Genomic DNA, 22,935 nt, shown 5'->3' on the forward strand with positions numbered 1-22,935 from the left:
GTGGGGCTTACATTACAGCGTAACAGCTATAAAACTTTATTTCATTATGGCATCCATGAACATGATTTGTGAGTACTGTCAGATTGATTCCTAATATCGACTAATTGCAAAGGTAAAGATTGTTCCACTGTCTTTAAATGTACCCTTTTTCCTGTGTTTACAGTGCGCAGTATAGACTGTTTCATCAGGCGCACGTGCGGTGCCGCGATAAGCATCTGGTCCGAACTTTACTTCTGGTTTCTGCTTGTTTAATGGTCTGACTAGTTGCTGAAACTGAACCCTTAAACAAATACCTCATTGAAAATAACAAATGTTTTGGGTTCCTATGTAATCTATGTCTTGTTTATTTTGCTTGCTATATAAATAAACTACTTTAAAAAGACTTTGTTGTTATTTATTCTTTGCGGAGTTTACCGGAATTTACGTGATGACCACGAAAGTCGCTTGTTTATGTTGTTAGTGCTGAAACCGTCTATAACGTGTTCATGTTTCCTGTGTGATAAAACAAACTTTTTTTCCACACAATTTACTTTTCTTTATACCGCTGTTTTTTTCTGTCCTAAAAATGTGCTGATGTTAGTTAACTCCTGTTAGCAATGCACTGTAACCGAATCTTTCAAACATGGTAAGGAGCATAACATTTCCGACTGACGTCAGAGGTATTCAGGCCAATCACAATGTACAGATTAGCTGGCCAATCAGAGACACCGAGCTTTTCAGATCGATGGGCTTTATACAAAATCAATGCATTTGACTCTTCTGTAGTTACATCATTCACTAAGATGGACAGAAAATTAAAAGTTGTTACAGCAGCAAAGTCCTTTATTATTACGTCAGAATGAGAGAAACGTCCGCGTCATATCTGCCTGGAAAATCGCAACTTTTAATTTTCTGTCTGTCTTAGTACATGATGTTATGAAATTAGTATTTTTTTTTAAAAAAGTGGATTGTCCCTTTAAAAGAAGTAATGAGACTTCATTGCATTAACAAGCTGGCAAATTTATGAAAAAAAAAGATATTACAAAATTGTCTATGATTTTTATTGTCTATGATTTCTATGATATCATTTAGAAGGATCTATACAGACGTTTCAGCTACTTCTTCTTCAAATGATCCTGCTTTTAGAATAAATAAATAAATTTTAAATAAATTAAAATTAGTTCGAGCAAAAAGTAATTCACACGGTAGTGTACCCACTTTTCATATGTGGAGGCGGAGTCACCAATACTACGGTCCACATTCGTCATAGGTCCTGTTTTTATATTGTTTATGATGAAATAGAACAGTTTTGACTGAAATTGGGACATATTGTTGTATCACCTCCCACCTCTACAATGGGTTTATAGGTGCACTGGAACAATCCTTCGTAAAATGCATTAAACTTTTGTTTACAAAGACGTGAAACTCACCGAGTGGTCAGGGGTGTTCACTTATATGCTCACACAAAAATCGCTGCAAAAGATGCTTTACAACAGGTGTTTTACCATTCCTTGTAAACTTGTGGACCTATTTTTCCAAACGCCTCAAACCCGTACATTCTTCCGTTGAGAGCTTGAATAATAGACACTCCAGCCCAGTTGGTGGCGATAATCCACCTTTGCCAATTGCAAGAATACAAACAAAGTTCCCGGCGGCGGAGTAATACTGTACCTCACAGCACATCTAAGTCAATGGAGTTGGACAAAAACTAGGATAAAACCTACGCTAAAACTCTAGGGAAACTGGAAAATGAGAATATTTTCAAAAAAAGTGGAGTGTCCCTTTAAAATGCATTTATTTATCCCCCAGAGCCGTGTGGATTACTTTTGCGAAGGATGGATGCAGATTCTTTGGACTTGAGGGAGGGGACCCTTATTCATTTATTATTATTATAAAGATTGGAAGTATAAAAAAATATCTGAATATGTGATGGACATATGTAACTCGGGTGGCTTCAGGGTGAGTATATCTAATTTTCATTTTTGGCCGAACTATCCCTTTAAAGAGCATTGTTCACCCATTAATGAATATAATTACACAATGTTTATAATCGTTTCCTTTAGATTTTTTTCTTAATTTAGAAAAATATAGGTAAAGCACAAACATTTTTGTCTATAAAGTTAGAAACCTTTTACTTTAACAGTAGCCTACATTTAGGAATTAATCCCTTGTTGGGTAAAACTACCTGTCAGAAGTGGGATTCGAACCCACGCCTCCATTCGGAGACCAGAATACCCTAGTATTGGGAAGGTTCACACCTTGAGTCTGGCGCCTTAGACCGCTCGGCCATCCTGACAACTGCTAACCTCCTACCCTATTGTCAAATCCAGGCTAATAATATAATATGATATAATTATAATCTAATGATGAGAAATAGAGCATCAAAGTTTGATTTTACTCATTGATGTCAATCTCTGTCTTACATGATATTACTCAGTCAATATTAAAGGTATTTTCACAAAATGTTCTTTACATTATGTGAGAAGATTTTATGTAGAAAACAGTAAAACACAAACACTAGTGCTCTCTTGCGCATCCGTCCCGTTTGTTCCGTACTTGCTCGTGCACGTGTACTCGCTATTATTTACCTTCCGCGCCGCGGCTCGTACATAAACCAGCGAGGTGAGAAAGCGAAGGGCGGAGTTTAAACTCTTTCACAGAGCTCCTGTGAATGAATGTCAGTGCTCGCTCGGGTTTACATGTGAAAGCATCTGGCTGTCCTGCACGAAGCTCCCGGTTGACAGCACATCATCCGCGCTGAGAACCCGGGTCTTTTCTACCGGACCGGACAGCTGTAATCATGGAGGACACCAACTGAAGCAATCACGGACAGATACGCGTTCATACCGACTATGGCTGTAGACGGTAAGGTCACGTTTTTTAATGTACTGTTTTGAACACACGTTCAGATGTGAATAAATCAATAACTACTGTATGCATATAAATATGAAAAATAATTATTTACAAACAAGTGGACACAAGGGCTCTCGGTTCCAGTTAAGCAATAATGCTTATTTGAATGAAAATTAACCATGATTTTATTGCAGTAAAAGTATAGTAACCATGTTTTTGGAGGACTTATTTGTTCTCACATTAAAAATTACTGTGGTGTAACTTAGTATTTACTGTGGTAAATTGTAGAATACTGTATATCATTGTAATTATTACTCGAATACTACAGTATTCTGTATTAACTCTAGTGGAAACTAAATAACGTAGTATACTTTAATATTCACCCTGCTGAAAAAAACAATAAAACCATTACAGAAAATTCTAATGTTTTATTGGTTTTATTGGGAATTTTATTGGTTCTAATGGAATATGGCCCAAAACACACTACATTGATTGGTTTTTGTTGGTCTCTAATGGTATGTATTGGTTCTATGTATTGCTTCTAATAGAATATGTATTGGTTCTAATGGTTCTATGTATTGCTTCTAATAGAATAAGCATTGGTTCTAATGGAATATGGCCCAAAACACACAACAGTGTAGTGGTTTTAATGGTAAAAGTTAATGGTTCCAATTGGTATTTTAATGGAAACCATTAGAATTTTCTGTAATGGTTTTATTGTTTTTTTTTTCAGCAGGGAGGCTAGTAAACCACTAGGAATAGTATCTAGGACTTTTTCATGTGGGTTTGTATATAACAAACCATGTATAATTTAATTGTTAAACTATGTCTACTGTAGTAAAGCCATGGTTAACTATGGTTTAATACCATGGTTAAACTATGGCTACTATAATCATTGTTAATTATTGCAATGGTTGTGTTATGGACAACATGATCTCACAAAGTTCCGTGGGATAGTCACGGAATTTTGTGCTCATTTTTCCGTGGCATTCTCACGGATCTCCGCATTTTTCCGTGGCCCTGCTACGGACTGTCTTTTTCGTGGCATTCTCACGGATTGGTTACTCAACTGCTTTTTCCTATTTTCAAACCATTTTCGCTTCGGTTTAGGGTTAGATTTGGTGTTTGCGTTAATATGTCACTTTAACTATTGGTTTATACTATTTTTTCTGCTTTATTCTTTTATATTTTCTAAACTTTAAACAATTGTTGGCTGGCGTTGGGGTTAGAGTTGGGTTTGGGTAGGGATGTCATTTCATGTAAATCTAACCCTAAACCGAAACGAAAATGGCAAGAAAATAGGACAAAACAGTTGAGCAACCAATCCGTGAGAACGCCACGAAAAAGACAGTCCGCAGCAGGGCCACGGAAAAATGCGGAGATCCGTGAGAATGCCACGGAAAAATGAGCACAAAATTCTGTGACTATGTTTGTTTCTTGGTTCAAAGCTTGCGAGCTTAAACTTGAATATTTTAGGTGATTTTTTTCTACAAATGAAAATAGCAGTGTGTTTGTAATGGCTGTTTGATATACAAGTGACAATGAACACACATTTTTGGATAACTATAGGCATATGCCAGCTACCAGTTTCAAGGTATACTGAGGTTTTAAACAGTAAAGGTTTCAAACCCACTAAAAAGTTCTGTGATAGTGTCTCCAAGGTATGAGCTGGGTTTATCCAAAATTCATTAAATCATTAAGTCATGTGATTGATTTGATGTTTACATTTAACATTACGAAAGCATTTTTGAAAGCATATTACAATTTAAAGGCTTTATTTTTACATGGCATTTGAAAATAACACATTTTAGTGTTGCAATGGCAATACCGCAACACCGTTACTAAAGGTTGCTAAAGGTTATCATACCGCCAGAATCTTATACCGGCCCATGCCTAGTTAACTATTCATTTAAATCAAATATATCCTATAATGCAGATGGATACTCAAACTATTTTAACCCAAAACCTACATCATACAGCTTACAACAACTGTGATCTTATGATATATATGCAGAAAAAGCTTATAATACATTACAAATACAAACATTTAAATACTGATATGCTATTAAAAGTGGGTCTTATATTTTAAACAAATACCTTTTCAAATTTAAGGTATTTTTCTCAATGCCCACAAAGAACAGGTTTCCATTGTGACAACTTACGTCACAGGTTACAGTAACATGTTTGTTTAATTTTAGCATGGGAAATAATGAAGGTTGTGTAGTCAAGACTTTGAAGTGTGTCTGTGTCTGTAATTGACTTTAAAAATAACACACCTGTGAGACATTTTTTGCTGGTGTAAGAGCAGCATTTTCTCACCCTTCTATTTTGTTACTTCAGATTTTATTTGCATTCATGCAGTTGACAACATAAAATTCACACGACTCAAAATACTGTACATTAAAGGCATATTGTGTTCACTGAGACCTTGCTGCTAACACATTGCACCACCAATAGGCTTTATGCCCAGCTGCACTACTTCCTGAACTTCAGCCAGCTCCTTGTTTCCTGTCTGCCATTATTGGACAAACTGATTAATCCAGGTGTGCCTGACCTCAATAGTCACAACAACAATCATCAAACACACCTGGATTAATCAGTTTGTCCAATAATGGCAGACAGGAGCTTGTTGAGGTACAGGAATACTTTCTTTATTACAGTATTATACTGTACTGTAGTGTGCTTTACTATAGTGAGCAATACATTATCTGACTTCAAGTCTGTGAAAGTAGTTCTGTATGCTGTGATGCATTTTAGATTATATATTTGACCGAAACTTGCTTTCTTGGTGACTCAGACATTTTGGGTTTTTAAAGGCTTAGCCCATTTTTGCCAATCATGTTAACATTGTTCAGACAATGACAGGGTGTGTGAACCCAAACACACTCAGAGCTACAGTCAACTAGAGTTCATGGGTTCATAACTAGATATAAATTTTACCTGACATCTGACGTGACCTAGATGAACAAAGACATTCGTTCTCACAGGCTTTTACTTAATCTTAAAAAATATATGTTTTCAAACTGGGCCTTTAAGGGATAGTTCACAAAAAAATTGCAATTCTGTCATCGTTTTCTCACCCTCATGTTGGTCTTGTATAAGTTTCTTTATTTTGTTGAATACAAAAGAAGATATTTTGATAAGTGATGGTAAGCAGACAGTTGATGGTTGACTTCCATAGTAGGAAAAGCAGATACTATGGAAGGCAATGAGTACTGTCAAACTGTCTGCTAACCATCACTTAATTAGCATCACAGTTGGCATTTTCATGAGAGCGCCTGGTGTATTTAATCGCTTTGGTGTACACATGGCTTAAATTAGCTTCATCTTGTATAACTACACCATTGTCCTGATATACACAAAAAGTGCTTTGGCATAGACATTGCATAATTTCTTTTATCCCCAACGACGGTTAGACAAATGTTTAAACAAACATATTGTTCTTATTTAAAAAGAACGGCTTTTTTCAATTAGTGTTGTATACTAGGAGCTTTATTATATGTGTATAAGCACATTTTGCTAAGCCATCCATTGAGAAAAACTTGATGTATGAGTACACGGTATTTCAGCCCTGTGATGTAATTCATTGGTGTGTAGTTGACTCGATTAGAGGGAGCTTATATTTACTTATAAGGCATTTGAAAGGCCTATTAAGGTTGCGTTTACATGACAATGATGTTTTTCCTTCGCATTTTCGCAATGTTCCAATTGGGACAGAGATTGTGCCATTTTCAAAGAGTTCATGTTATATAGTTTGGCTGTATTTGTAAGTAAAAATGTAACTGCTTAACTAGACACGTAACACGTTCCACCACATCCCAAAGATGCTCTATTGGGTTGAGATCTGGTGACTGTGGGGGCCATTTTAGTAGAGTGAACTCATTGTCATGTTCAAGAAACCAATTTAAATGATTCAAGCTTTGTGACATGGTGCATTATCCTGCTGGAAGTAGCCATTAGATGATAGGTACATGGTGGTCATAAAGGGATGGACATGGTCAGAAACAATGCTCAGGTAGGCCGTGGCATTTAAACGATGCCCAATTGGCACTAAGGGGCCTAAAGTGTGCCAAGAAAACATCCCCCACACCATTACACCACCACCACCAGCCTGCACAGTGTTATTAAGGCATGATGGATCCATGTTCTCATTCTGTTTACTTCAAAATCTGACTCTACCATCTGAATGTCTCAACAGAAATCGAGACTCATCAGACCAGGCAACATTTTTCCAGTCTTCATCTGTCCAATTTTGGTGAACTCGTGCAAATTGTAGCCTCTTTTTCCTATTTGTAGTGGAGATGAGTGATACCCGGTGGGGTCTTTTGCTGTTGTAGCCCATCCGCCTCAAGGTTGTGCGTGTTGTGGCTTCACAAATGCTTTGCTGCATACCTCAGTTTTAATAAGTGGTTATTTTAGTCAAAGTTGCTCTTCTATCAGCTTGAATCAGTCGGCTCATTCTCCTCTGACCTCTAGCATCAACAAGGCATTTTCACCCACAGGACTGCCGCATACTGGATGTTTTTCCCCTTTCACACCATTCTTTGTAAACCCTAGAAATGGTTGTACGTGAAAATCCCAGTAACTGAGCAGATTGTGAAATACTCAGACCGGCCCGTCTGGCACCAACAACCATGCCATGCTAAAAAATTGCTTCTGACATTCAGTTTGGAGTTCAGGTTTGTCGTGACCAGGACCACACCCCTAAATGCATTGAAGCAAATGCCATGTGATTGGTTGATTAGAAAATTGCATTAATGAGAAATTGAACAGGTGTTCCTAATAATCCTTCAGGTGAGTGTAGTTATGCATATTATATTGCATTTCTGTCAAGAGATTCTTCTAAAAGTAACACAATGCACCTTTAAAATGTTTTTGTGTAAATGCCCCCTGGATTGCATCTTTGCTTTTAATAATTACCTTTTATTGTACTTATATTCCCACGTTGTAATGCAGTCATTGCTTTTTGAGGTTCATTTGATACAGAGACTAATAAAATGTTGCAGAATCAATTTCCAAAATAGCAATGGCTTTTAAATCACATTTAATGCATACAGTATGAAGCATGTCTGTGCTAAAGCACGTTTGTAATGATGCTCGTACCACAGAGAGGCACAGATGTTGGGTTAACCCCCCATTTGCCCTGATTCACACTCCCTCCAGCACCGAGCCAATCCCAGCATGCAGCAGGAAGGCGAGTGGTCTTCCCGCAACCAGAGGGACCCTCAGTGCATTAAGTGCATGGACACAAGCGTGTCACACATTCATTCATGCATATAAACAGACTACAGTGATGGAAAAATGCCAGAGATGCACACGCAAACACTGAACAAACATATGCTTACTGACAGAACAGACACAGAATGGTTAAAGGGGGTGTGATTTTTTACTCAATGTGTTCTTAGCAGAAGTTATACTACGCTTGAATGATCTGCCAGTGCCATTGGCTGTTTTGTCTCTGACTAGGCATTTGCTTTTACACCGACTGTCGCGTGAGAACACAAATAATGAAATCTAACTGTTAATTTGTCATCAAGCAGATGTTTTAATTTACATTTTATTTAAATAATTTGCACATTTCATGTTTCTCTACTCAAGTTATAACCAAGTTATAGACCAAGAAATATTTTCATCTTCTTGGCACTGGTCGACATTAAAGAAATGTTTTAGGTTCAATACAACTTAAGCTCTGTCAGCAACAACAGCATCGATTGCTACAGAATATAATTTTGACTCACCCATCAGTTTGTAAACCGAGCACAACAAAGATGCTTATATTGATTTTCCTATACGTAAATGTGTGTTATGAGCTGTATTGAGTGGTTAGTTTCTCCCCTTAGCAGTGTCACAAACTAACAAACTGTTCATGCATAAGTCCTATGTGGGTAAAGTCTTCTCTGCGTAAACTGTGCTTTTCTGGGATCCTTGCATATATTATACAAAAGAGTTTACAAAATTTTAAATGTTAAAATATTGGCCATGACTTTGCACAAAGTAAGAAAACAATTCAAGCTGATTTATTGTTCACTGTTAAAAAATGGTCCCAAGCTGTAACTGGGGCGGTATCCTTTCAAAAAGGTCCTAATATGTACCTCTGGGGTACTAATATCTAACTTTGAAGAATATGCACTCTTGGTACCAATATATACATCAGAGGCACTAAAATGGCCTAGTTACAGCTAGGGACTGTACAGCATAGGTACTTTACTTATCACAAAGTTTTTGTGTATGATAAAAAAATATTGTAGTATACTTTAGTATTTACTGTAATAGCTGTAGTAAATTGTACTGTAGTATATTATAGGAACCACATTTTGTTTACTATAGTATTCTCTACCATTAACTACACTGTAAAACGAGAACGCTGGATATACTCAAGGCCGCAAGCACAACTTGAACATTGGGGGGGACCAAAACATTCAGGGCTATATGTCTCAGTACATACCAGATAGCAATAAACATACATCCATCTGTAGCATATTAAAGTGTACTTACCATAGCTAAAGGAGACAGGTCTCTGAGTGAAATCTCCTGTATACATTTGCGCGTGAGTTTTTTAAAGTGACCTGTATGAGCTGATGATGCCGACGACAGAACCGCCAAAATTAGTTTTTAATACTGTATGCAATGTGCAGCTGTGCAGAAAGAACTGTGAATGATCCTTCAATACTGTATGCTTACTGTATAACCATTAAATATAATTTATACCTACTATATATCATCCTACAACCAAATTTTAAAGGGGACAAGACTTTTTTAAAACGTCCAATAAAACGTTGGTGTCTCCAGAGTACGTGTGTGAAGTTCTAGCTCAAAAAAACATATAGATAATTTATTATAACACGTTAAAATTCCGACTTTGTAGGTGTGAAAAATGTGGTGCAAAAATGTGGTGTTTTTGGGTGTGTCCTTTAAAATGCAAATGAGCTGATCTCTGCACTAAATGGCAGTGCTGTGGTTGGATAGTGCAGATTAAGTGGCGATTTTATCCCCTTCTGACATCACAAGGGGAGCCAGATTTCAATGATCTATTTTTTCACATGCTTGCAGAAAATGGTTAACCAAAACTAAGTTACTTGGTTGATCTTTATGACATTTTCTAGGTTGATACAAATACAGGGGACCCAATTATAGCACTTAAACATGGAAAAAGTTGAATTGTCCCCTTTAATAAACATAACTACTACTAAAGTATAAAATATATAATATGAAATATAAAAATATTGAAGGGTGTGTTCTTGGAGACCTACAATTGGCTGTTGTGTTTGAATAAACAATAAGTTGAGTCTTAGAAAGGATTATAGGGGCTATTTTAAGGATGTTTTTACTATAAATATATTGTTTAATATGAATGTGTTTTTGATTAAATTTAATTTATTAATGGGTTAGATTTTCTGAATTATATTATAAAGATGCATTTTTTTTTAAGTTATCGTTTTAGAGAATAGCAGTTCTCTTTCTGTGAGTTAAATACTGCTGAAGAGACTATACGTGTACACACACCAGCACAGTTGGAGTTGCTTGTTTATTAGCAGATCATGTCTCGTCAGCGCTGGCGCTTGACTAAAAACGATGATTGTTTGACGTTGTGTTTCTGCTGCGAGAGACGTCTTTTTCGCTTTACACGTCGTCCATATTTTGGCACACAAACTTTTGCGTGCTGTGTCTCATTTTTTTACAGGACCACAACAAATGATGTGATAGGCTTCTGCTGAGCACAGAAAGTGCAGACATGGAGCCTTGTCAAAACATCAAATATGGGGGCAATTTATAGCCATTTCTGATTACATGTCCCCCCAATGTTTATTGTGGTTACAGCCCTGGATCGAATTCTGGAAATTACTTCAATTGGTAACACCTAAAAATTGTAAACTTTTTCAACTTATATTTTTCACTTAAAGTAAGAAAATATAAGTTGAAAAAAATTTTAAAAAAAGTTTAAGGTGCTACCAATTGAAGTTTTTTTTTAAGTAGATCCAACTTTCTAAAGTGTATAAGTAGTAAGCCTAAATGCTGTAGTATGCTTTAACTATTGGATAGTTTAAAAAACACTGCACTCTAAAAACAAATGGTGCTAAATAGCACTTAAAGTGGTTCACTGGCTAATCATCGGGGAACCATTTTAAGTGCCATATAGCACCTGTGTAGAATCCTATAGTGCTATATACCATATCTGGTGTTATAGTGGTGCTATGATGGTTCTTCATAGGTGCTATATAGGTGCTATATAGCACTAAAAATGGTTCCCCTATGATTACGAGCTTTTGGTGCTATTTAGCACCAATTTTTTAAGTGTATAGTATTTAAGAATTTTAGATAAAAGTACTGAATTTTTTCCAAGTGGGATGTTGGTGTCATTTTGTTTGTAAAATCAAAGCATGTTATTTTCTTTTTTTAAATGTACATAAACAGTTGCTTGCTGGTGTGAACCACAATGTACTTTATTGACATTTTAGAGACTTTTTTAATTAAACATAATTTTATTACAATTAAATGCCTTTATTCCACACTCATTGAAAACAACAATAGTTTGAATACACGAATCCTTTCAAACTCTGGTGGAAAAACCTTATTCAAATCAAAAGATATACTTATATATATTAAAGAATTTCCACCTACTATAGGTTAAAAGCAAACCTACGCTGGACATTACATGAATTTTACTACAATTAGATCAGATGTTACATCCCTGTGAACAGATTTTCACATGAGGGAGTGAACTCAAGAAGAAAGGACACGATTGTTTTCTTTAACCACACAAACATGGGCTTTATTGGCTTACTCTCACATGTTTGTTAAGGATGGGCTCTTAGGAACTCTTTGGTCTCCTGCACAAAAGTTGCTGTTGTAAAGCTTTTGAAATAGGATCCTTGCTCAAATGGTGTTTGTGTGTGTGTCCGTCCACCCTAAACCCTCCGCTCATCCCTCTGTTCTTTTGTGTTGTCTCTTTTAAGCACACCCAAGGATTTTAACGGTGATCTTAAATGGATTTTGAGTGTATTGTTGTGAGATGTGCCCTGTTTGATCCGTGTATATGTGTGTTTGTTCATATATGTTATGAGCTTGCATTGTGTTTTCTGTTCACATTTAATTCTCACTCCGCTGGCCTATTGTTGGTCCTGATATCCTCTTATGATGCCATCCCAGTTCACACATCTGTGCTGATGAGAGAAAAAGATGGGGGGAGAGAAAGGGGGGGGTAGCATTAGCAGATAATGGCCTTTGTATGCTTTAGTTTTATCTCAGTGATTCATTTGTATGATAAAATCTAACTCTGTAGAGCAACACTGTTGTTTATGTTTATTTCTATATTTTACTGAAGCATCACTAACAAAATGTTTTTTATGTTTGTGTTACATATTTGCACAGCCTAATCATAAAAAAAGAGGACATTTTATTGTTTTTGTGGCTTTGCATTTGATCTTGTAAGATAACAATCAGTGTGATTTATTATAACCAACCTCCCCAAATCCCGACCCATTCTCACGAAATTTCGTTATATAGTCACGTACATTTTTGATTCTTTTTTGTGATATTATCACAAATTTCCGAGTTTTTTCGTGATTGTATAACGAATTCCTGTTTTCGTGTGATTATCACGTATTGTTTACTCAACAGTGTCCGATTTTCTTACCATTGTCGCTTCGGTTTAGGGTTAGATTTACATTAAATGACATCCCTAACCAAACCCAACTCTAACCCTAACGCCAGGTGACATATGAAAAAATAAATCAGAAAAAATAGTATAAACCAATACATAAAGTGACATTCTAATGCAAGCACCAAATCTAACCCTAAACCGAAGCGACAATGGTTTGAAAATAGGAAAAAGCAGTTGAGTAACCAATACGTGATAATCACACGAAAACAGGAATTCGTTATACAATCAAGAAAAAATGCCTAAATTTGTGATAATATCGTGAAAAAAGAATAAAAAAATTACTTAACTACATCACGAAACCTTGTGAGACTGGGCAGAAATTTTGTTATATAGTCACGTACATTTTTGACTCTTTTTTTTGTGATATTATCAAGAATTTCCACGTTTTTTCGTGATCGTATAACGAATTCCTGTTTTCGTGTGATTATCACGTATTGGTTACTCAACAGTTTTGTCCTATTTTTTTTTACCATTGTTGCTTTGGTTTAGGGTTAGATTTACATAAAATGACATCCCTAACCAAACCCAATTTAACCCTAACGCCAGGCGACATATAAAAAAAGAAATCAGAAAAAATAGTATAAAGCAATACATAAAGTGATATTCTAATGTAAGCACCAAATCTAACCCTAAACCGAAGCGACAATGGTTTGAAAATAGGAAAAGCAGTTATGCAACCAATATGTGATAATCACCTTAAACAGGAATTCGTCATACGATCACAAAAAAACACAGAAATTCATGATAATACCACGAAAAAATACAAAAAAAATTACGTGACTATATCACAAAACCTTGTGAGACTGGGTAGAAATTCTGTTATATAGTCACGTACATTTTTGATTCTTTTTTGTGATATTATCACAAATTTCCGAGTTTTTTCGTGATTGTATAACGAATTCCTGTTTTCGTGTGATTATCACGTATTGGTTACTCAACAGTTTTGTCCTATTTCTTTTACCATTGTTGCTTTGGTTTAGGGTTAGATTTACATAAAATGACATCCCTACCCAAACCCAACTCTAACACTTACGCCAGGCGACATATACAAAAATAAATCAGAAAAAATAGTATAAAGCAATACATAAAGTGACATTCTAATGCAAGCACCAAATCTAACCCTAAACCGAAGCGACAATGGTTTGAAAATAGGAAAAAGCAGTTGAGTAACCAATACGTGATAATCACATGAAAACAGGAATTCGTTATGATCACGAAAAAAACAAGGAAATTCGTGATAATATCACAAAAATTTTTTTTTACGTGACTATATTACGAAACCTTGTGAGACTGGGTAGCAAATCCACTGTGTATCCTGTACAGGTGTTTAGTCCAAAGAGCCCACTGCGAAATTTTGTTTTTTTTTATTTCAATTATGAATTTTAATTTAATTAATTTCCTGTTTTATGGTTCAGCAGACTGATTTCTTAGAGCAAAACCAAATAGCCACATTCTTCACGATGTCATTTGTAGCACAAAAGTAAACAGATGACTTATGTGTTCAGGATTAATACTTTAATAAGTTTAATAGGGTTTTGTTTAAATCCTCTTTACACGTGAACCGTGGCAAACACCACTAATGAATATTACTAAATAGTCTGATATGTTTTGAAAATAATATGGATTGGAGAAAACATACAGTGGGCAGATTGCTGATCTCCAATTAGCTTTGCAATTCACGTTTCAGTCAATACGACACTATAGATCCCATATCATGCTTCATCCATATGTCTCCTCAATCTGGATGAGCGCCGGTTCTCTATACAAGATTCTCTGTGAATAATTATGGGATTGAGGGGGGAGGAAAAGCAGCGGGGAAGGGAATCATCCAATAAACATTCACTCGTAAGTCCCTGTGGACTTTAAACAGATTGATCAAATGTTGAAAGTCAAGCGGATCAATTTGCCTTAAATTAACAAGCATCCTTGTGGAAAAGAAAGAGGGACTAAAAAAATAGGGAAGGAAAGATGGATAAAGAAATAAGAAGAGAAGTCCATTTCTTTTGTTGGAAGGGCTGATGACCCGGGTCGACCCGTGTGGGTTTTTCTGAGTTTTAGATAATTGCTATTATACTGATCTTACCGAGCTTCATACCATCAACATCTCAACTCAACTCATCTCATCTTCATCCACCCCCTCCCCCAGTTTAACCCATTTTCTCCAGCGATGTGGTCGCTCTTGATTTTTTTGGATAGGTCTGTCAGCACTTCTCATTTTGTTGTATTAGCAAGCGCATGGGCCTGTGTCCAATATCTCTGTGTTAATTAGTCCAAGATCAGGATGGATAAAAGAGAGATGAAATGTTAAAGAACAAGATGAAAAGGAAGGAAAGAGAAAATGAAGTCGCAGAGATGGTGGTGAACATTAGCATTTATTACAGTTTGAAATTTAATTAAAATTGATGGGTTTACGTGTATGCTAGTAAGCATATATTTGTATTTTGCTTTATTTTCTAAAGCAGTTTAAGGGAACATGCTGAGGTCAATTAAATACAAACTTAAAGGACAATTTCGGTATTTTACACTTAAAGCCCTGTTTTCAGATTGTTTGTGATGAAATAGAACGGTTTTGACTGAAATTTGGACATATGATGCTGTCCCGAGAATTTTTGTGTGTTTGATGTTTCACCTCCCATCTCTACAATGGCTGCAAAGGTGCACAGGAAAAATCCTTCCTAAAATGCATTAAACTTTCGTTTACAAAGACGTGAAACTCATCGAGTGGTCAGCGGTGTTCACTGATATGCTCACACAAAAATCGCTGCAAAGACGCATTCCAACAGGTTTTATCATAGTTTTTGCCAAATCCATTGACTTAGATGTGCTGTGAGGTACGGTATTACTCCGTCGCTGGGAACGGAAATGGAGTTGTTTGTATTCTTGCAATTAGCAAAGGTGGATTATCGCCACCAACTGGGCTGGAGTGTCTATTATTCAAGCTCTCTTTTGCAGCTATTTTTGTGTTAGCATATCAGTGAACACCCCTGACCACACGGTGAGTTTCACGTCTTTGTAAACTAAAAGTTTAATGCATTTTAGGAAGGATTGTTCCTGTGCACCTATACACTCATTGTAGAAGTGGGTGGTCAAAAATTCAGTCAAAACCGTTCTATTTCATCATAAACAATCTTAAAGCAGGGCTTTAAGTGTACCGAACTTGTCCTTTAATACAAAAGCAAATGTGAAATGCTGCATTTGCCATAGGAACAATGGGCTTTGTTTAAAGTCACCATTAAACGTGTGGTGCCGAAGTGAACTTCCAGTCTGTGATTATCGGTCTGGCTACTGGCTAAACTTACTTCTGGAACAAATACCTTGTCAAAAAAAAATTAGCTGTTTCCTAAAGACAAGGGGAGATGGCGAGCATGGATCACTGCTGTGCAAAGGAGGTTTGGCAGCCAGGCAAGAAATTAAGGATCTTTAGCTAACACTATATTTTATTATACACAGTAACGTTTGCTCACTGTAGTAGTTGATACCTTTTAGCTATGATTTGAACTACGATAATTTACTAGTATTTATTATCTACTCTGGAAGGACCACAAAAGTGCTAAGTATGGGCCACAAAAGCTGTTTCTTTATGTTGTTGCCGCTGAAACCATCTGACACCCTTCACCGGCTTTCCCTTATTACCCTCCTCATTTAATGAAAAACACCACTGTATTTCAATATTTTACTATTTTCTTACCTCAACTTAGACAAATTAATACATACCTATCTTTTTTCAATGCATGCACTTAATCTTTGTACAGCGTGTCGTGAATGTGTTAGCATTTGGCCTGGCCCCATTCATTCCTTGGGATCCAGACAGGGATGAGTTTGGAGGCCGCCGGGCACTTACATGTTTTCACTGTTTAAAGACTGTTACATGAGTAGTTGCGCGGGTAAGTATGGTGGCACAAAATAAAACGACACGATTTTTTAAAGCTGATAAAAAATGAGAACTATATTGTATGGCGGAAGAGCACTTAGTTTGCAGCACTTCGACCTCAGCATGCAGTAACATCATCACTCCTGACTACCACCCCTCTCGCTCAAACATCCGTCAATATTACTGCGATGGAAGTCGAAGTAAAAATGAGATGACACTAAAACCTTATATATTATTACCTTATATATATATTAGATTAATAGATTAATAATAGTATAATAGATATATTGTGTTATATATAGTCTTACATAATTTTCTTTCAAGAGTAAAGCTAGTTTTAATGAGTTTAATACTATTTTTAAATAAAAAATATTGACTAGTAGTGTACTTAATTTAAGTCTAGGGTTCAAGGCATTCTGGGGTGAAAGAGATGAAGGTTTATGATGATGGAACTATGTTTCATAGATAGATGGCCCACATTAATGCACCATGAACATTACTTCATGAATTGCTACATCTGCTTGCATAACATCACATTATTTTTAATCATGTCCCTAATTCTTGCATGTCCAAACTGTTTGTTACTGTCTAATGTGTGTTAGAGGTTTCTGATTGGCCAATGGGCTCTCACCCTGCTAAGGCACTGGACAGGAAGGTTGCATAGGTTCTGGTGGCAAAAAGCAAATATGTGGTGATTTTCACATCTGTATTATCACCGTCACCCAGCTCTACTCAATCTAATGGATGCATTACGGACCCTAGATCATGAGAGAGGGACTCTGTGGACAGAGTCACGCTTCTATTTTCATCCCTGATTTTGAGGATGATGCAAAACCCACCACACTCTCATCCTGTCCCTCAAAATATCACCCAGGAGCCACATCTCTGTCCCTTTCTTTTATGTCAACCTCCTGTTTATGACTCTGACTTTGTTCCTCTCAAGCACACATGAGACTTCAGCTAGAAGGGCAGGATACTGCTTTGATTCACTTCTATCCTTACAAATAACTACTGCAGTTGTACATAATGATGGGAATACATTTTACATTTACATCTTTGTCAGATGCTTTTATCTATTTTGATCTAACAGTGCATTCAAGTATAACATTTAATCAGTTTTAGCTTTCTTATGACCATGCTTGTTAATGTTAGGTGGTAATTTGTATATATCAATATAGAGTAAAGGGTTTGAATAGTCTCCATAAAAAAGGAATAAAGTACATAAAGTGCTTTCAGTGTACTTAAGTGTGCATGTATCTGTCCTGGCCTTGAGCAGTTCTGTGTAATCGCAGTGTCAGCCTTGAATGGTGCACAGTGCACACACGAGCCATCTGATGTAGGGATGCACCGAAATTAAAATTTTGGCTGACACTTAAAACCGAAAAAGAGGAAACCAAGGCCGAAAACCAAAACACCAAAATAAATTATTATGCCAATTATTAGTACCATTGCATTTATGGCTATCACTGTGTACTAACTTTACTAGGGGTGTGACGGATCACAAAACTCACGGTTCGGATCACATTGCAGTTTTTGAGGCAAGGATCGGATTATTTTTCGGATCAGCAAAAAAAGGGTGGGAAAAATCTAATAACAAATAAAGAAATTGCAAACATTTATAAAAAAGAACAAAGTTGCACATTAATTAAGGTGTGAAATTGGCATTAGGTACAGAAATCGAATTAAATTAATCATAATACTGTCTTTATTGTATAAATTGAATATAATTATCATTATTTTTAGAGCTACAGAAGTGATTTTCTCTTTGTCTTGGGTTGTTTGATTAACATTAAAGGAATATTCCATTTTCTTAAAAGAAAAATCCAGATAATTTACTCACCACCATGTCATCCAAAATGTTGATGTCTTTCTTTGTTTCTTGAGGAAAACATTACAGGATTTTTCTCATTTAAATGGACTTTAATAGACACCAACAATTAACACTTAAGTCAACATGTAACAGTTTTTTTCAACTGAGTTTCAAAGGACTCTAAACGATCCCAAACAAGGCATAAGGGTCTTATCTAGCAAAACGATTGTCATTTTTGACAAGAAAAATAAAAAATATGCACTTTTAAACTACAACTTTTCGTCTAGGTCCGGTCCAGCGCGACCTAACGTAAATGCGTAGTGACGTAGGGAGGTCACGTGTCACATATATGAAACACACATTTGCGGACCATTGTAAACAATAAACTGACACAAAGACATTAACTATCATTCCACATACAACAACGTCGGAACGGTCCTCTTTCAACACACTTGTAAACACTGGGGCGGAGTTTCGCGTTCGTCCTCTGTGACCTCTTGACGTCATGACGTATTGCGTGAGGTCACACTGACGCTTTCAGGACCGGATCTAGATGAGAAATTGTGGTTTAGAAGTGTATTTTTTTTTTTTATTGTCAAAAATGACAATGGTTTCGCTAGATAAGACCCTAATGCCTCGTTTGGGATTGTTTATAGTCCTTTGAAACTCTGTTGAAAAAAACTGTTACATGTTGAGTTAAGTGTTGGTGTCCATTAAAGTCCATTAAAAAAAGAAAAATCCTGCAATGTTTTCCTCAAAAAACATAATTTCTTCTGGACTGAACAAAGAAAGACATCAACATTTTGGATGACATGGTGGTGAGTAAATTATCTGGATTTTTCTTTTAAGAAAATGGACTTATCCTTTAAGTAGGTTAATTGAGGTTACTGTCTCTTTAAGAACAAATAAGCACAGACTGGTTTCGGACTGTAATCTATACACTTAAGACATAAACAAATGTTATGATTAGAAAAAAATACTGTGGCGATCATATTTGCATGTGCCCTGTCAATAACAGAAAGATTTCATGTATGTTGCTTTTTGAAACGCCTCTCTCCGTGTATGCACTACAGAGTGCACTTAACTGCACGAACACACAGACGGAGGGGCGAATTCCAAATGATGCAGCATATACAGTTGCTCCACATAAAAACGTTACGTTGTTTTTCATTGCTATTTACTTAACGGACTATAGTATGAGACACAGTGACACAACTCTCTCTAAAGTTTACACATCAAGAGTTCTGATATTTGAAGGGCATAGTGATGATCACATCTGACTGGAGCTGGACCAGACACAAGCTTCTCAATTTAGTGCCTTTTTGCGGTTAAAATACATCCACACCGCAGACATGTTGCTTCAGACAAGCACGTGCAGGTCGCGGTTTCTGTTTGCTTCATCACAACATTTCGGCCGTATTGTTTTGGTGATGAAAGTCTTTTGGGCCATTTTCAGCCAAAAATTTACAGTGGCTGAATATTTGGTGCATCCCTTATCTGATGCATCCCTAATCTGATGGATGTTTCACCCAGAATGGCTGCTACGCCATTTATAAAAAGGTGCAAAGGTTTTTATAGGTCCACCAGGTGATTAAAACTTTTCAAGATGCTTACATCTTGGAAAACAACGAGTCATTTTCGTGATGTTTAGAGTTTCATTTGAGACCATTAGTAGGAAGTAAATGAGATGTCAAATGAGGGTTCTTGTAGTTCAATTGGTAGAGCCTTTGTTAGCAACGCTAAAGATCATTTGTTTTGTTTCCCAGGAAACACATATACACTTTCAGAAAAAATGGTCAATAAATGGTCCCTAGCTGTCACTGGGGCAGTACTGTTTCAATAAGTACACCTTTGTACCTAAAGAGTTCATATAATAGTAACTCAGAAGTACATATTGGTAGCAAAGGGTGCATTTTAGTACCTCAAGGTATACAAGGTAATATAGTTTATATTATTAGTACCTCATACTTACATACGGGTAAAGAGTGCATGTATTAGTTCCTCAAATATTGGTACTAGATGATCTGTATTAGCACCTTTTTAAAGTGTAGTGCCCCAGTGACCGCTAGGGATTATTTTATTTTGACAGTGTACTGATCAAATGTGTACCGTGTAATGCACTGCTTTAAATAAGAGCATCTGCCAAATGCAAAAATGAGAATGAGTGTTCCTGTAATTCAATTAGGGTGGTACTTACAATGTCAAGGTCACGGATTTGATTTCCATGGAACACATGGACTGATAAAAAATGTATTCCCAATTTCAAGGTACAGTAGTAGGTACTATGCTTGATATGTACTGCCCCTATAATTTTTATTTTGTCCCTGCTTAAAATGTCATAATCATATCAGGCATCAGTTATATTTCCTGTTGGTTACGCATTATCTCTTTGACTCTGATCGGTGTGTGTATTAGTGTGTGTATCAGTAACCTTATGTCATTTCTTATAATCCACTTTGTATGTCAGATCATCTCATCTCATATCAAACCCTCCAGGTTTTTGATTTCTCATTAAATTTCCCATCATCCTCAGGACTTTCGTTTGGCCTTGACTCTGCATTGAATTACATAATCCTTGACCAAAAATAAAGGCTGTTAATAATTAAACACATGAAAGACAGTGTTTCTTTTGAGTTAGCAAACTCTCAATGATTGAACCCTGTGAACCATTACATCCTGAATTTCTGTGTGTGTCAGTCAAAATCAGTTTGTTATACTGTACATCACGCTCATCCTTCATCTGCATCTCGACTTCGCTTTGGTTAAAAACATCTTTAAACTTCTGTGGCACATACTAGAAATGTGAGAGGATTACATGCAGGGCATTTTGGGAGTTCATTTGGTTTTAGTTTTAACTTGTGAGAAGTCTGAACATATATAATTAATAGTCTATATTTAATTTAAAAAGACATATAAAGATTACGGCTGTGCTTTGGCATGTTCTTCAAGAACGATTAGGAATTAGGGTTGTCCGTCTACTTTTCTACTATCCAGATATGGCTTTGTATGTTATTATATGAATGGATTGTAAATGCAAGCAAATTAAAGTTATCTTTGTTACCTTTCTATTGACCCTTTTCAGATGCATTGCAAATGTATCACCTTCAGTGTTACTTTTTGGATGACACCCTGCTTGTTTTAATCCTAACACAAACAAAATACATACATTGAAATTACAGAGAGTTTTATTTACACATAGTTTTGCATACAGGGCAATAGACAGACAAAACTATTTAACTATTTAATTGACTTGTTGGAAACCTTACCACATAAATAGGTTTACGAAAATCAATGATTTTCAATTGAGTTTATGGCTACAGCTTCTTAAAACTAGTGTTAATTCTTCCTCAATCATTTTAAACATTATTATTATGCCACATATTGCATCGGTGCTAGCCCTACTAAAACCAGAAAGAAATTATGGTAACACTTTAACTTAAAGGGGTGTTCATAAGACTGACATGACACCCCCATCATCATGACATAACACGTGTGTTCATGAACATGAAGGAGATTTTATGGATGTTTATGATAACTGTCATTAAGTGTCATTCGCTCAACCATGTCATTCCTAATGCAAAGATGACATTGTTTGAGATGACTTTGTTATGACAACTTAACATTAACCAATACATCATAACTTGTCGTGACAGCTTGACATTACCAAGACAACATAACTGACCACTTTTTAAAACCCAGTCTCACCCCATGGCGTCAATATTTGACGCCACTTGACCATGCGTCAACAGTTGACGCGGAGGGTATACCTTTCGCGTCATTTTTTGACGAACTGGGGACTTCAATACTATTAAGTCCGTTGCATTCTCTTTCCTATTTTCTTACCATTTTCGCGTCGGTTTAGTGTTAGATTTACATAATGACATCCCTACCCAAACCTAACCCTAACCCCAACGGCAGGTGACAACTGTTTAATTTCGCGTACCTAATAGTATTGAAGTCCCCAGTTCGTCAAAAAATGACGCGAAAGGTATACCCTCCGCGTCAACTGTTGACGCATGGTCAAGTGTCGTCAAATATTGACGCCATGGGATGAGGATGTGTTGCTTTTTACCAGTGATACAAATTGAATTTGTCATTAAAATAATAATACTCTGTCATATAGGGGAGAGCGGGGTATGTTGTCACACTTTTCACACTGTCTAACATTTACTGAGCACCATACATCAAAATGGTATAAATCTCATACCAAATGACAGAAGGTAGTCTTGGGCCCATATGTTGTATTCATAACATCTTTATATCTTATCTCATTACAGAGTTGTAGACTGTTGAATAGTGACTGTGCACTTGTGACAATTTGCCCCATCGGAGGGTAAGTTGTCACACTAGGGCGGGTAAGTTGTCACACTAGATTATCTAAAAATAAGAACACAACTACTTAATTGTGAATATTGATTTTAATTTTTAAACTCAAACCAAACTGGAAATATAAACATCCGTGCCTGGAGAATCTGGAAAAACAATTATTTCAATCCAAATAATGCACATTTCAATTAAGTGGCAAGACCACTTTACTTTGAACTTTGGTTCAAATGTTCTATGGCTTTCACATAAAACCAGATAACTGAATGGAACGCTGCAGATAACTTGCTTAACTTAACATGTTTAACCTCTGAACAAAACAGATGCCCTGTATGACTAATAGGACACACATAAATTGTCTGGCCTGAGGTGCAAGCATCATGGGCCCAATTGTTGCATTTTACACATTTTACCCAGGTCTCCTTTGGACGACTCTTT

The 22,935-nt window shown here is 36.3% G+C and overlaps 1 protein-coding gene and 1 non-coding gene across 3 annotated transcripts in view; one reads left to right on the forward strand and one right to left on the reverse strand.

The window, feature by feature from the left end:
• Positions 1-2,165: 2,165 nt before the first annotated feature.
• Positions 2,166-2,275, reverse strand: trnal-caa (transfer RNA leucine (anticodon CAA)). The gene is made up of 2 exons: positions 2,238-2,275; positions 2,166-2,211 (listed from the first exon to the last, which is right to left on the reverse strand). It is a non-coding gene; the product is annotated as a tRNA-Leu (tRNA).
• Positions 2,276-2,499: 224 nt separating this feature from the next.
• Positions 2,500-22,935, forward strand: part of samd10b (sterile alpha motif domain containing 10b) — a 94,968-nt gene continuing 74,532 nt past the window's right edge. Inside the window, exon 1 of one of the 2 annotated variants that reach the window (XM_055188266.2) lies at positions 2,500-2,844. In XM_055188266.2, the coding sequence (XP_055044241.1) occupies positions 2,832-2,844 (13 nt within the window). In that variant the 5' untranslated portion in view covers positions 2,500-2,831. The remainder of the gene's footprint in view (positions 2,845-22,935) is intronic. The other variant, XM_055188264.2, reaches the window with a different exon arrangement.

This window comes from Misgurnus anguillicaudatus, chromosome 13 (genome assembly GCF_027580225.2).
Source record: "Misgurnus anguillicaudatus chromosome 13, ASM2758022v2, whole genome shotgun sequence".
Taxonomy (NCBI): Eukaryota; Metazoa; Chordata; class Actinopteri; order Cypriniformes; family Cobitidae; genus Misgurnus; species Misgurnus anguillicaudatus.